This window comes from Folsomia candida, unplaced genomic scaffold (assembly GCF_002217175.1).
Source record: "Folsomia candida strain VU population unplaced genomic scaffold, ASM221717v1 Fcan01_Sc008, whole genome shotgun sequence".
Taxonomy (NCBI): Eukaryota; Metazoa; Arthropoda; class Collembola; order Entomobryomorpha; family Isotomidae; genus Folsomia; species Folsomia candida.
This window is the reverse complement of record NW_019091200.1, coordinates 6506450-6519406: the sequence shown is the minus strand read 5'-3', so window position 1 is coordinate 6519406 and position 12957 is coordinate 6506450. Positions and strand designations below refer to the sequence as shown.

Genomic DNA, 12957 nt, shown 5'->3' with positions numbered 1-12957 from the left:
CCATCCGTTCAGTGAATAGATTTCGAGGATTCTTAGATATGGATCATGTAAATTTTTAATTTCAATTAATTTCTCAACATTACAATTTGCATTATCTCATATTTTTTGTTCAATTTGTTCACAGGATTCTTCAGGGTTAGACACAATTGATATCGACGAAGCTGACGACGCAGTACTGGTCCCTCCTCCGCGAAATCTAGTAACGGAGTCATTCGTCACAGTAGTCAAGCTTCAAGCGCTACTACTACGAGTGTTAAACAAAATAGTTTCTTCGACATCCTCAAAAACAGCAGAAACACCCTTCTTTGTCAAAGAGGAAAAACCCCGTAGTAGTTCTTCGTCAAACTCTCGTGCTAAAGTTACTCTGAGCAGCGATTTTATGAAATCTGGCCCCAGTGGGTCCAAAAAGGTGCAGGCAGTAGAGAGATTACATTTAACGTGCGGTTAGACACCACAGGGGCTGCGCTGACGGCGAAGCTCGCTGAGTGCGAGACGGTCGACACGTTGAAAACGCTCATTCATGCTCAGTAAGCGAATCATTGCAAGCGATTTATATGTATTTGCATTTTTTATTAATGTGGAAATTTAATTGAGGTATTAATTTCTACTAGATTCGAAATCCCTCCTTGTCAGCAAAAACTAAAAGGATGGCCAAAATGTCCATCTGACGGTGCAAAGTTGGGCTCTTTGGGTCTTCCTGACGAAATAAACTTGTCTCTTTTCACAAACGGTCCAGCCATGGACTTTACAGGGGCTGGGACTAGCAGCAGTAGCAATAGTGTCGGGTATAAAAATTGGAATTATTATGATTTTGATTACTAATTAGGTTTAGAGAGCTGATTTTATTAATTTTATTAAACAGAAAAACTGAAGATAAATATATCACTCGTAATAAACGATGAAACAAAGAACGAGACGCTTGCGATTGACTTTCCTGGTTCGACAACGGTCCGTAGCGTAAAAGAGGACATGTCCCACGTAAGTGATACTCCAGTCCGGTTCAAGTTTGGACGGATGGCACTGGAACTACTGACACCATGGTAAGGTTCTAACTTTTAATTGTAAGTTAAAGTATCCTTAGCATCAACTTATTTTGTTAACATGGTGTATTCTTTTCTAAATTAGACACTAAGTGCATGCGGGCTGGATAAACCTCGTCATACTTTATCTTTTCGAAAACAAGTTTCTGCTGCCAGTTCTTCTGCCGATCTTAGTAAAAGGGTACGTGGTTCTTGAAGAAGAAATTGTAAAAATAAAGTGAACATTTAAATTCATTATTCAAGATGATGGAGCTTGGTGATGGCTCGGAGACGTCGTCAGACGTGGAAGACCTTACAGAGTCGTATCCATTAGAGGAGGATTTCTACAGTCAAGAAGTCAGCACAAACACAAGATTTCTTAGTAAGCCAGGATTAGCTTGACAATTAGTTACAATGTGAATGGAGCAAGGTTTGATCACAATTTCACAAATCGTAGTTCCGGACAATGCACCAGACGAAGCTGTAGGTCGATCCAGTTTGCTGACAACTTTTTCGCTCGATACGGTTCTTGTCATCCAATGTTTTTCCACGGAACGCTAGAAGATGCTGTGAAAGAAGCGTGTTTTCAGCCAGCCAAAATGTAACAATTTTAAACCATACTAGAGTTAATTATTGCAATGTTTATAGAATCTAATATTCTTGCTGTCATGATTTTATAGAGAAAGTTATTGGCAATCTATTTGCACCATGATGGATCCGTCGTTTCCAATGTATTTTGCCAACATATCCTGTGTAACGAGTCTGTCGTGTCGTATTTAACGGGGAATTATGTCATTTGGGGGTGGGACGTTACCAACGAATCGAATCGGCAGTTGTGAGTATTTATTATTTAAATGTTATCTAATAATAATAATATTTGAGGATTATTTATTTTAAGCATATTTTTCATATAATTATTAGGCTCTTGGCTGCTGCGAACAAAACTTTGGAGCTCCTGGAGTGAGTGCAATTCGCAGTATAGAACGTGAAAGGTATCCTGTGATAATTGTGGTATCCCGTGTCCGAGCTACGACAGAAATCAGCAATGTGATTTATAGTAAGCAATATAATTCTATGCCAACGTATGCGTATATTTCTGTATGAAATACTTTTGAACACATTTAAAAATAAAGCGTGTTTTTAATCACTTTATAGGTCCGAACGCGGCCACCGTAGATGAATTAATGGGCAATTTGATGAATACTTCGGAAATGTATCAACTCAGAGACAACCGGACATTCGCGACGAAGATGAGCGCGAGGCGAGAGAGCGAGTAAAACGTGAACAAGATGAAGCTTACGAATTGTCATTGATCGCTGGATCGTGCCAAAGATGAGGCCAAGCGCGCAATGGAAGAACAAAAGCTGACGGAGGAAATGAAAGTCCAAGAAGCTGCTGAACAAGCCAAGGTGCGTATTTGCATACCAGGCATTACTATAAAATCAATACGTAATGCAATGACTTACACCATAATATTTTTATAGATGCTTCGTGATCAAATTGCTACTACTCTGCCCCCAGAGCCAGACACCAGCTGCACTGATCCCGTCTGCTCTTTAAAATGCCGACTTCCTGGCGGAAAAATTATTTCGAGAAGATTTCTCCAATCTACAACTTTGAATGTTCTGTTTGACTTCTTGTTCACCAAGGGTTTTCACCGGACGAGTATCGATTTTGACAACGTACCCAAAACGTGATGTGAGTCCGCATATATATCATCACTCAGACCAATTCGTACCTTGGAATTATATTTAATTTGTGTTTTCATGTATATAGCTAGCTGATTTGGTCGCGACCACCACGATGAATGGCATCTTTAGTCCTCAAGATACTCTTATTGTGGAATTACGATGACCGTCGATAAATTATTAGTAGCCGTATTATACTTTTGCAATGTAATATTCGATGATCTTTTTAGTTTCTCCGCCACTCAGCTAGTAAGGTATTTATGAAGTTTGGTCTTTGTACAACAATGTAAAATATGTAACAATTTAAAAAACTGAGAAAATGTACCCGTCAAATCTGACAATTCTCCTCCTCGCTGTCTCAGTTATCGTCTTATTATTGAACCGCATTGAATTTTATTCATAGTCTAGTTAGTTCTCAGGTCAAAGTTAGTTTATCGTTACGTTAATTTCGCGTACAAAAAGACGATATTTGGCAATGTCAGTTAATTACATATTTAAGAGGAGTATTTACAAAGTTGTAAATTTCAGATTTGAATGTGAATTGGTTGTATGCATTATCTTATCACTCACATAAGATCAAATTTGTTTTGTTTTTGGGGGAACTTTGAGAAACCTCATGACAGACCCCAGATAAACTTTTCAGCTTCCTCTTGGCTCTTGACGTAGCAAAGATAAGAAATTTGAGGATTACAACTTCAAGTGTTTTTTATGATTTTAAGTGGGCAATTTTGATAAGGTCTACCTTCTCACATGATGTTGGTTAATTAGTTACATATGAATTTATTGTTCTTACTTGCGCACATACTCAGCGATTGGGCACGGCATGTAATTTATGACAACAACATATATAGAAGAAACGTAAATAGCGTAGTTAAGTAGTATAGTTAATTAATTAGTTCCGTTTTACAGTACATCTGCAATGAGACTTATTATTCGAGAACTTATCGAGTCCTCATCTGCTGTATATTTAGTAAGATTTCATATTCAAAGTTTTAAATCGTAAAAGTTAATTGGATCGAAGAAGCCCCTTCAATGAATTCTGTAAAACAAGAAAATTTAAATAAATAAAGCAAGCAAATAACGAGATTGACTAGTCAAGGACAATTTTATTCCTCCAATAATAATAATTACACAGGTAAATTAAGAGTACATGCATAGACGTGATCTCATAATTAATCATTATCTAACACATAAGAGGAAGAGTCGATGATTAGCTGTGTTATAGCTGTAGATAAATATTATGTATCGCCACCTTTGTTGTTAAGAGTAATTTCAGGTTGATTGTTGAAGTCATTTTACAAAATCTTTGATCGTCATCAGTTATTACTCTTCGTCTTTGGGAAGTTCTTCAATTTTACCCATGACGGAAATGTCACCTTCCGTGTCCTCCTTATTGTTCTGCCCGTCGTTGTCCGCTTCGGCTGAAATAGCAATACCAAATTTTGGTCAGCATTTAAATGCAATGAGAAATATCTTGCTCAATTCATTTTAATTTGATTATTTAGTAATTCTGTGTTGTACTTTAGTCTAATTAGTGGATAAATTCAAAAACCAATTAACAATTTTGTCTACTAATTAATTGTAAGAGGTGCCTATTTATAATATTGAGTTGTACTGTTATATTTGGTTTCCTGTTATTTATTGCACTCATTTTCAGTAGTGTTCTATTGCCCTACCCGTTAAATATGTCGTAAGATCAACATCATCGCTGTCCTCGTCATTTTTGAAACCTGTGACGTAGTTATCAAAACGTTACCCAAATTGAACCTCTACAACTAGGTGGACGAGTATTGGTACATACAAACTTTCACCGTAGAAAAGTTGTGTGTATGTATGAAATTGTATGCATTTTTACCTTTCTTTATGTCTTCGTACTCCTTATGACTAGTCGAGGCAGGCGTTTTCCTCGCGTTGCTGAGCCCCTTTTCTGCCTTTATTGCCTGTACAATTCATAATAAGTCAAATTAAGTCATAAAATCTCTAATCATCTTTCACTCGCATAGAATCCAGTAATCATGTATTAGTCTTATTATCAATCTAATAAAATATACCGTTACAGATAAAAGGAGCAGTATTTCTAGTGATAAGTACAGGCAAGTAGGACAGGACTTGTAAATAGTAGTGATTTAGTCAGTAATTTAGTAGTGAAAGTGGAGTCGTCTCGATTGGTGTTACTTTCTCCATCATTTTACTCACTCGCTACGATTTAGTGTTTGAAATGATTAGCTGTTTTTTTTGCAGATTTTTTTTGGACGAGGATGATTTTGTTATTCTTGTAAGATTTCTCGATCAGATTCCACACATCATGCAGTCTTTTTTAGTGGAATAGTACGTATGACTTGCCGTTTTGTTTTTATTCTTCCCTTTGTCATCATACGAGAGGGAGGAGGCATCCGTAATCTCGTCGGGGGCACCTCCCCCACCAGAAATCACTGAAAGGGTTACCTTCCCAGATAGGATTATTGGCGCCGTGTTATTCTCATAGTCATCGCCATAATCTCCCCCTTCCATTTCCACCTGGGAGTCTGAGACCATTAGTTGCTGTCCCGCCATGGGGAGTGGTCCCTCTAGAAAAATGGAGGGGATATCCTCCGGAGGAGATGGCGCCCGGTGGGGCACGGGAGGCGTCGCCATTCGGAAGGTGGGCGTTGGCGTTCGATCGTCCCACTTTTCGCCAGACTCCATCTCCGCCGTTTCTTCGATCCCGAGGACTGAGAGGATTTCTCGGTGTTGTTGAGATTGTGGGGAGGAGGCCTGTTTAGCCAACGCGATTGCAGCAGCCGCACTCTGTTGTATAATATGCGAGGATAGTTGTTGGGCAAAGAGGATAAGTTCAGGGGGGACAAGAACGGGGGTGTGGTTGGTGGTTGACTCATTGGTGGTGGTGGTGGTGGATGGGCTGAGGTGTTGGTTCTGTTGTAGAGGGGTGGCAACATGGACAACATGACATACAGACAAGGAGTGAGACAAGCAAGAGAAAGAAAGGATACGTATAAGAATTGTAGAATGACAGACTTTCTCTTTTCTTAGAAAGTGATAAACTCGAGGTAATATGAGACGGATTTAATTCCTATTTCAGAGAAAGTTTGTCATTAAGATGTATGTGTTTTATAGTTTAAATACACATGCAATTGTAAATATTGTATGACCAGTTTCGGTTTACAGAATGGTTAGCTAAAATGTGTGGAGAAAGCGGGGGGAAAATAATAATAACGGTACAAGAGACAATTTGTAAATAAAATATGGAGAAGAATACTACACTGACATGTAACACCAATTTAACGACATAACTAGAAGGACAGAGACAGAATAGTAAAGTAAAAAAAACAAGAACGTTAACAACAGGACATTATAAATACAGCGACAAATAAGCACACTTATTTGGGACTACATTTTTACAACACGCTGAACTAATTTACATACCTAAATGCATAGTAAATAAGGTCTTATTCGACTCACATGTTTCGACTTTTTCGAACCGCCGTGTCTCGGCGGCGTTGGGGGTCGTACGGGTTCCTCTTCTTCCTCCTCCTCCTCCTCAACTTCTTCTTCCTCTTCGTCATCCTCCACTTCCGGTTTCTTGGCCTCCGGAAGTTGGAACGTCACCTCTTTCTCTGCACTGGGATGTCGTTTCACGGAAGATTTTCGTTCCGGCTCCAACTTTGCTTTCTCTTCGGATTTTTTATTTTCCTCCTTAATTGAGCCTTTGGGTTGTTCTAAGTCCACCTGGGTTAGCATTACATGGGGTCTCATTTTCCGAAACTCTCCTCTTTCCTTCGTGTATATTTTTATGTAATGTGTTAGTGTATCGTGTCTAGTGTGAGTGTGTGGTGGACGGTAAAGTATTTGTAATGATGAGAGTTAATTTCTGGGGGGAATTGATCCAAATTTAATCCAAATTCCTGATGACGGGCTAAACTAACCTCTTTTTCCGGCTTAGACGAAGAACGAGACTCTTCATTCTTTTGTGATATCTTTGTTAATTCATCAGTCTCAATTTTCGACGCTTGCTGTCCCAACGCGGACACTTGGTCAAGAATTCCTTGCACAGCTTTCACAACTAGAGCCAAATAATGCCATACCGTTTTCATACCATGTCATTGATGATAACATATTTATGAAAATATGTATGAATAATTTTTTTTACGAAATTAAACACAAAAAGCGTCACTTTAAGTTGTTAGTCACAATTTGAACATGAATCAAATAGAGAGAATCAAATACTTATACATAACAGTGAAAGAGTTAGTATAGGAAAAAAATAAGGCGAATACAATGATGGAAAAAATTGGCGTTTTTGGCCCTAGTCCTGATAAGCGCAGGGTGCATATATATTTATTTATATATATTATCGCATTCGGGTACAAGAATCGATGAGCATTCAGAAAATTAAAAAATTACGGTCCCCACAATACATACATTTCTTTTCAGATTTCACAAGAAACCATGCAAAATCATTTACAAAAGGGGTTCACATTCCTCACTTTTCAAGAAAATCAGGGGATTTCTTTACATTCGCCACCCATCGTGTAAGGTGTGTTGATCTCGAACTCATCATCTCATTTCATGGCATATTTAATGTGTGATAAGGTGTCAAGTAATTTTTAAGTAAGGATAGATCAGTTAAGAGGGACACACAACATACCCCTGAGCTTTAAGGACTTTGGCCAACATAGCGAGGCGATCGGATCCCATGGACGTGATCATGCGTTCCATCGCCAGTTGCGTCTCTTCTAACTGCCTTCGCAACGAGTCGATCTCTACCTCGCCTACATTATTCGTTTTCAACGAGGACAGTTCCAACATTTTTATCTTTAACAGAATTCCCCTCTCCACAGAGTTCTCCACTAAAAAGCCCTGCTCACATTCGGCTAGAAAGTTTGAAAAATTTAAAAAGAAAATAACGAAAGGAAACAGGCAGAAATAGAAAAATTATACCGATTTTTTATATAAAAAAACACACGAAGAAGAAACAGGCATGAAAATTATCTAATATACTAAACTGCAACTAAATATTTAATAAAGAGAAAGTGTATGGAAAATCATTCCAAAAAATTGCATATCACGCATCTACCTACGAAGAAAGTGGACCAAATATTCAATAATTCTGCCAATATTTTACTTACTGGCATCTCGATCTCGAGCTCCTGTCCCCCATTAGTGGTAGTAGCACACACGGAAAAAAACAGAAAAAACAGACAACGTGTTAGTACATGTGAAAAAGAAGATGAGAAATTCTGACCAGGATGAGATTCTTGTGAGCAAACGTCCTCTTTCCTACTACTTTCACCAGCTGCGGGGATTGACACGTTATTATCAGATACGCCCGGCTTGGTGAGGAGGACATCTTGCGTGACGACTTGTGCGGGGGATGATGCATCACCTGTAATTTCATTCGGTTTAGCAGACCGATTGCTGTCCGGTTTCGTGGTGGTAGTTGTTGTAAGCACACTTTGAGAAGGGGTTAATTCGTTTTTTAAGCTGGTGGTAACAAGGGTGGACTCTGTAGCCTTGTCGGAAATAAGAGGAGGGAAATCATCCGGTCCAGTTTCGGATTGTTGCTCGACTAGGGGTTCGGTTTTAGTAGCGAGAAGTGTGGAGGATTTCAAGGGGTTTGTGCAAGATTCGAGCGTTATGGGTGGAACGGAGAGGGGATGAACTTCCGGGATGAATTCTATCTCGGATTTGGAGTCACGTGGTGGGGAGGATTTTACACTTTGGAGGAAGGAATACATGGCAGCGATTTCGGCGTCGTCGGGTTCAACTAGTTCGAAATCTAGGGATGAATCTGGTTCGTTTTCGAGTAAAGTTTGGGGATTGTGAGGGGTAGAATTTGACTCTAATAAATCTGTAATTTGTGGTGACGCTGATGCCGCAATATTCTCGGAAATTATTGTTTGATCTTGTTGCTCTGAATTGAAAACTTCAACCAGGTTGGGAGATGTTAAATTTTCCTCCTGTTTCTCCTCGGAGGTAGTATTGCTTGTTAGGATTGCCATCAACTCAGGTGGCCGGGATTGGATTACTTGCTCTGCTTGATCGATAACTTGGTCGATTATTGACGCAATGTGATCTCTTTCCGAGTCTAAGATGTTTGTGTCATCGGCTTTCTCTAAAATTTCAGTTTTCTGATCTGGTAGGTCGACTTTCTCCGAAATTTCAATTTTCTGATCTGGTAGGTCGACTTTCTCCAAAATTTCAGTTTTCTGATCTGGTAGGTCGACTTTCTCCAAAATTTCAATTTTCTGATCTGGTAGGTCGACTTTCTCCGAAATTTCAATTTTCTGATCTGGTAGGTCGACTTTCTCCAAAATTTCAATTTTCTGATCTGGTAGGTCGACTTTCTCCAAAATTTCAGTTTTCTGATCTGGTAGGTCGACTTTCTCCAAAATTTCAATTTTCTGATCTGGTAGGTCGACTTTCTCCAAAATTTCAATTTTCTGATCTGGTAGGTCGACTTTCTCCGAAATTTCAATTTTCTGATCTGGTAGGTCGACTTTCTCCAAAATTTCAGTTTTCTGATCTGGTAGGTCGACTTTCTCCAAAATTTCAATTTTCTGATCTGGTAGGTCGACTTTCTCCGAAATTTCAATTTTCTGATCTGGTAGGTCGACTTTCTCCAAAATTTCAATTTTCTGATCTGGTAGGTCGACTTTCTCCAAAATTTCAATTTTCTGATCTGGTAGGTCGGCTTTCTCCGAAATTTCAATTTTCTGATCTGGTAGGTCGACTTTCTCCAAAATTTCAATTTTCTGATCTGGTAGGTCGACTTTCTCCAAAATTTCAATTTTCTGATCTGGTAGGTCGACTTTCTCCGAAATTTCAATTTTCTGATCTGGTAGGTCGACTTTCTCCAAAATTTCAGTTTTCTGATCTGGTAGGTCGACTTTCTCCAAAATTTCAATTTTCTGATCTGGTAGGTCGACTTTCTCCGAAATTTCAATTTTCTGATCTGGTAGGTCGACTTTCTCCAAAATTTCAATTTTCTGATCTGGTAGGTCGACTTTCTCCAAAATTTCAATTTTCTGATCTGGTAGGTCGGCTTTCTCCAAAATTTCAATTTTCTGATCTGGTAGGTCGGCTTTCTCCAAAATTTCAATTTTCTGATCTGGTTGGTCGACTTTCTCCAAAACCTCAATTTTCTGATCTTGTAGCGAATCGTGGGGGAAAGCAGTTGGAGCTATTTCGTCCACGGGTTTGTTAGTCTCGTTACTTATTAACAATATTGAGGTATTACTGTCTGGAGAAAGTTGTGCTGATTGTGTGCCAAGAAGCATTTCTGTCAAATTGACGCTGTCTTGGAGAGGTTTTTGTGATGGTGGTGTGACTATTCCTACGTGATCTAGAATGGCTGACTCGATACTATTTTGCGGTGTTAGTGGTACTTCTGCTGACGCTAAAGTTTTATCTTTGACAACCACTTTTTCTACCTGCTCTTTCCCCCTACTTTCTCCACCTTCTACTTTCTCCACCATAATCTCACTCTCCTTGACGGTAATGACAGAATCATTGGAATCCATCGACCTATCTCCTGCTGGCTTTTCTAATTCCTCGACCGCCGTTATTTCAACGCCAGAGCCCAAATTCTTTAAGAATGCCTTCTTCTGCCTGCTCATGCTATTGGTCGCTTCGTCATCCACCAGGGTAACGTAACCTCCCAAGGTGTCTACTACCGTCCCACTCGCCACGACGGACCCCTCTTCCACCGGGCTGATTTCTAACCCCGATTTTTTTTGGTTGGCCAATATCGGCTCAGAATTTTTTCGACCTTCGTCGATTAGCGTGATGAGAGGAGTGGACAACGGGGAGTCGTTGCTGCTCATGGAACTGGCCGAATTTTTAGTCTCAAGGCTACCTACTTTCTTTCGTTTTGTGCGTTTTGGTGGGATTGGAGGTTGATCTAATGGTGGTTCTAATTTAGGTGTGGAAGAAAGTATCGTGGTTTTGGCCTCGTTTAAAATTCTCTTAGCTAAAGCTTCTGCATATTCTAGGACTTCTTGAGAAATGGATGATTTCCAAATTTCTGGTGTAATCTTTTTTGTGACGGGTTTCTCTTCTTTTATTAGATTAGTAGAAATTGTGATGTTACTCTTGTCAGGTTCGACAGGCAAATCAGTTAAAGGCACATCCTGATTATTTTGATTAGTAATTTCTTGGTTAGTGACACAACTTGTGTCAACTACTTGTTCTACGCCTGTTAATTGGTTTTGATTCGAATCATTAGCAGTAACAGTACTTGTGGCATCGGCCAAAATGCGGTTAGCCAAGGATCCAGCATACTCGACAAGTTGCGGGGAAGGTGGAGTAGCACTGATGACGGGTGAAAGTTCGTCGTCAATTTTGTCCTCTTGTTGTCCATCGTGTCGGGAAGCGTCTAATTTTCCAGTTGGGCAAGAAACATGTTCAAAATCAGCGTCGGAAATTTCTATCGTTTCATCAAAAAATAGAGCAGCGGATGTTAGCTGTTCTGGCGTTAGTCGTTCATCGCTAGGGTTTTGGGGAGGGTTATCAACGAAAAAGTCTGTCTTATCGTCGCCAGGAGTAGTAGTGGTAGTCGTTTTATTATCGTCATGCTCAATTATCGTTGCAACCTCAGGTATTTTTTGCGGCTCTACAAAAATTTCTGACGCCACAGGCGGCGTGGACGGAGTGGGTGGTTGCACGGTCAAGGTTGGAGGTACGGCTTTTTTCGTTGCGGCTAAAATCATCGTATCTTGTTCCATAGATGATGACGAGGGCTCGTAAGAAGACGACGTGGTAGTTTCATTCGGCGACCAAGAATCAGTATTGTGAATTTCACTCTTCTCGTCGTCGCCATCATCATCTTTGGAATAATCTTCTTCTTGGGAAACTGTTTCACGTTCTGGATATGATTGATTGTGAGTATAAGTATAGAAAAAATAGGAGATGGAGCTTTGTTTAAGAAAATCAGGTATCGCAATTTTTTACAGGTTTTACGAGTTATTTGGTGATTTTGGTTTGGCGAAAAAAACATAAAATTGCGAAACTAGGGTGGGCACTTTCACTCTCTCTGAATTAAGTACAACTATATATTTTTTTTACGAAGGGTAAATAATTTAAGTATGAGTCGTTCGTTACTTTTGGGCCGTGGTGATTGAAAAAAGGAAGCTCAAAATGATACTACATAAATAACGGTTACATTTTTTACGGTTACAAATCTAGCGTGTTTTATGAGTAAATATAAAGCTGAGGTTTTCTGCTGTATTTGCTGAATTTTACGAGAATTCAGCCGAAGTTGTGATCGAAGAAATTAGGAGAATGGTATTATTACTATTATGAGATGATTTTTTACCTAGTCGACCCTTGAAAGTGTCGCTTTTTCCTGCAGCAGCACCTGCCGAAGCCTTCCTCCTATTTGCATCCTCCTTCTGCTTGTAGTCGTCTACGACCTTCTTCGACCGTTCGGATCCGTTGGGGTATGCATCCTCGGAGGAGGAGTAGGCTCCATACTTCCGGTGGTCTGGGTCAATCAGATCTTTTAGGATGGGTTGAGGTTTCACGGGAGGAGAAATCTCGTCAGCCGGCTTTTTAAAGAGGATCTGTGTCCGAAAACCATTAAAGTAAAGGCATGACTTTCACTTGTATAAACTAGTGAAAGTGGGTATTTTATTCGTTTATTTAGTATGATCAGTCACGAAAGCAGAAAATACCAGCAGATTTAGTCACGATCTAAATGTATTTTGCTAATCTAACCAAGTTTGTTGTACTACAATACAATAAATTAGTAGAAATCACCCTAAGATTTCGAAACTTATTCCAACTTACGCAGAGACACGAATACACATAGTCGCAAGTCACATTGACCATGAAATACCAGGAAACGAGCTAGTATAGAAAGTAAGGAAAGTAGAATAACATAAAGAAGATAAGTACAGAATGCTAATAAAAGAATTGCACATGTGTACATATGTAAATATGTATGTATGCAAAAAATAGAGTAACGCAGATATAAGTCAGAACAACATTCATGAAAATTGGGATAAGACTTGTGTGATAAAATTACCTTCATTAAGGTGTAGACAAAGAAGCAAATTATCCCAAAAGTATACATCGGCATAACAATTCCCATCGTGCCTGACCCCTTTGGAGTATTTGGGACGTGTGCGGCTTGAGCCTAAATAATTTAAAATATGTTATTGACTAACTATTGATTAATTGGGTTAATTATATATGGAAGAGTTAAAATTAAATTGGGTTTGATTATACATAGCAAGAACAAGAGAAAAACA

At 39.2% G+C, this 12957-nt stretch overlaps 1 protein-coding gene and 3 long non-coding RNA genes across 12 annotated transcripts; 3 read left to right on the top strand and 1 right to left on the bottom strand.

The window, feature by feature from the left end:
* The first annotated feature begins 202 nt into the window (after positions 1–202).
* LOC110853610 lies at positions 203–881 on the top strand. Its single transcript, XR_004835428.1, has 3 exons — positions 203–527; positions 612–785; positions 863–881. It is a non-coding gene; the product is annotated as an uncharacterized LOC110853610 (long non-coding RNA).
* A 138-nt stretch (positions 882–1019) lies between these two features.
* Positions 1020–1386, top strand: LOC110853688. The gene is made up of 3 exons (XR_002548240.2): positions 1020–1040; positions 1126–1221; positions 1284–1386. It is a non-coding gene; the product is annotated as an uncharacterized LOC110853688 (long non-coding RNA).
* A 1277-nt stretch (positions 1387–2663) lies between these two features.
* LOC118436398 lies at positions 2664–3793 on the top strand. Its single transcript, XR_004835416.1, has 2 exons — positions 2664–2717; positions 2796–3793. It is a non-coding gene; the product is annotated as an uncharacterized LOC118436398 (long non-coding RNA).
* Positions 3794–12860, bottom strand: LOC110852904 (ABC transporter F family member 4). Of its 9 annotated transcripts, none has more exons than XM_035854422.1 (12): positions 12732–12859; positions 12494–12553; positions 12021–12267; positions 10944–11570; positions 7950–8090; positions 7834–7854; positions 6631–6767; positions 6167–6433; positions 5051–5620; positions 4563–4647; positions 4384–4437; positions 3794–4128 (listed from the first exon to the last, which is right to left on the bottom strand). In XM_035854422.1, exons 1-12 carry the CDS (start codon positions 12795–12797, stop codon positions 4031–4033), a joined length of 2373 nt encoding a protein of 790 aa, XP_035710315.1. In that variant the 5' UTR covers positions 12798–12859; the 3' UTR covers positions 3794–4030. The 9 variants fall into 9 exon arrangements, with proteins under 9 accessions (XP_035710315.1, XP_035710318.1, XP_035710319.1 ...); XM_035854425.1 differs by having other exon boundaries at positions 5051–5494; XM_035854426.1 differs by having other exon boundaries at positions 10944–11081; positions 12732–12858.
* Between the last annotated feature and the right edge of the window lie 97 nt (positions 12861–12957).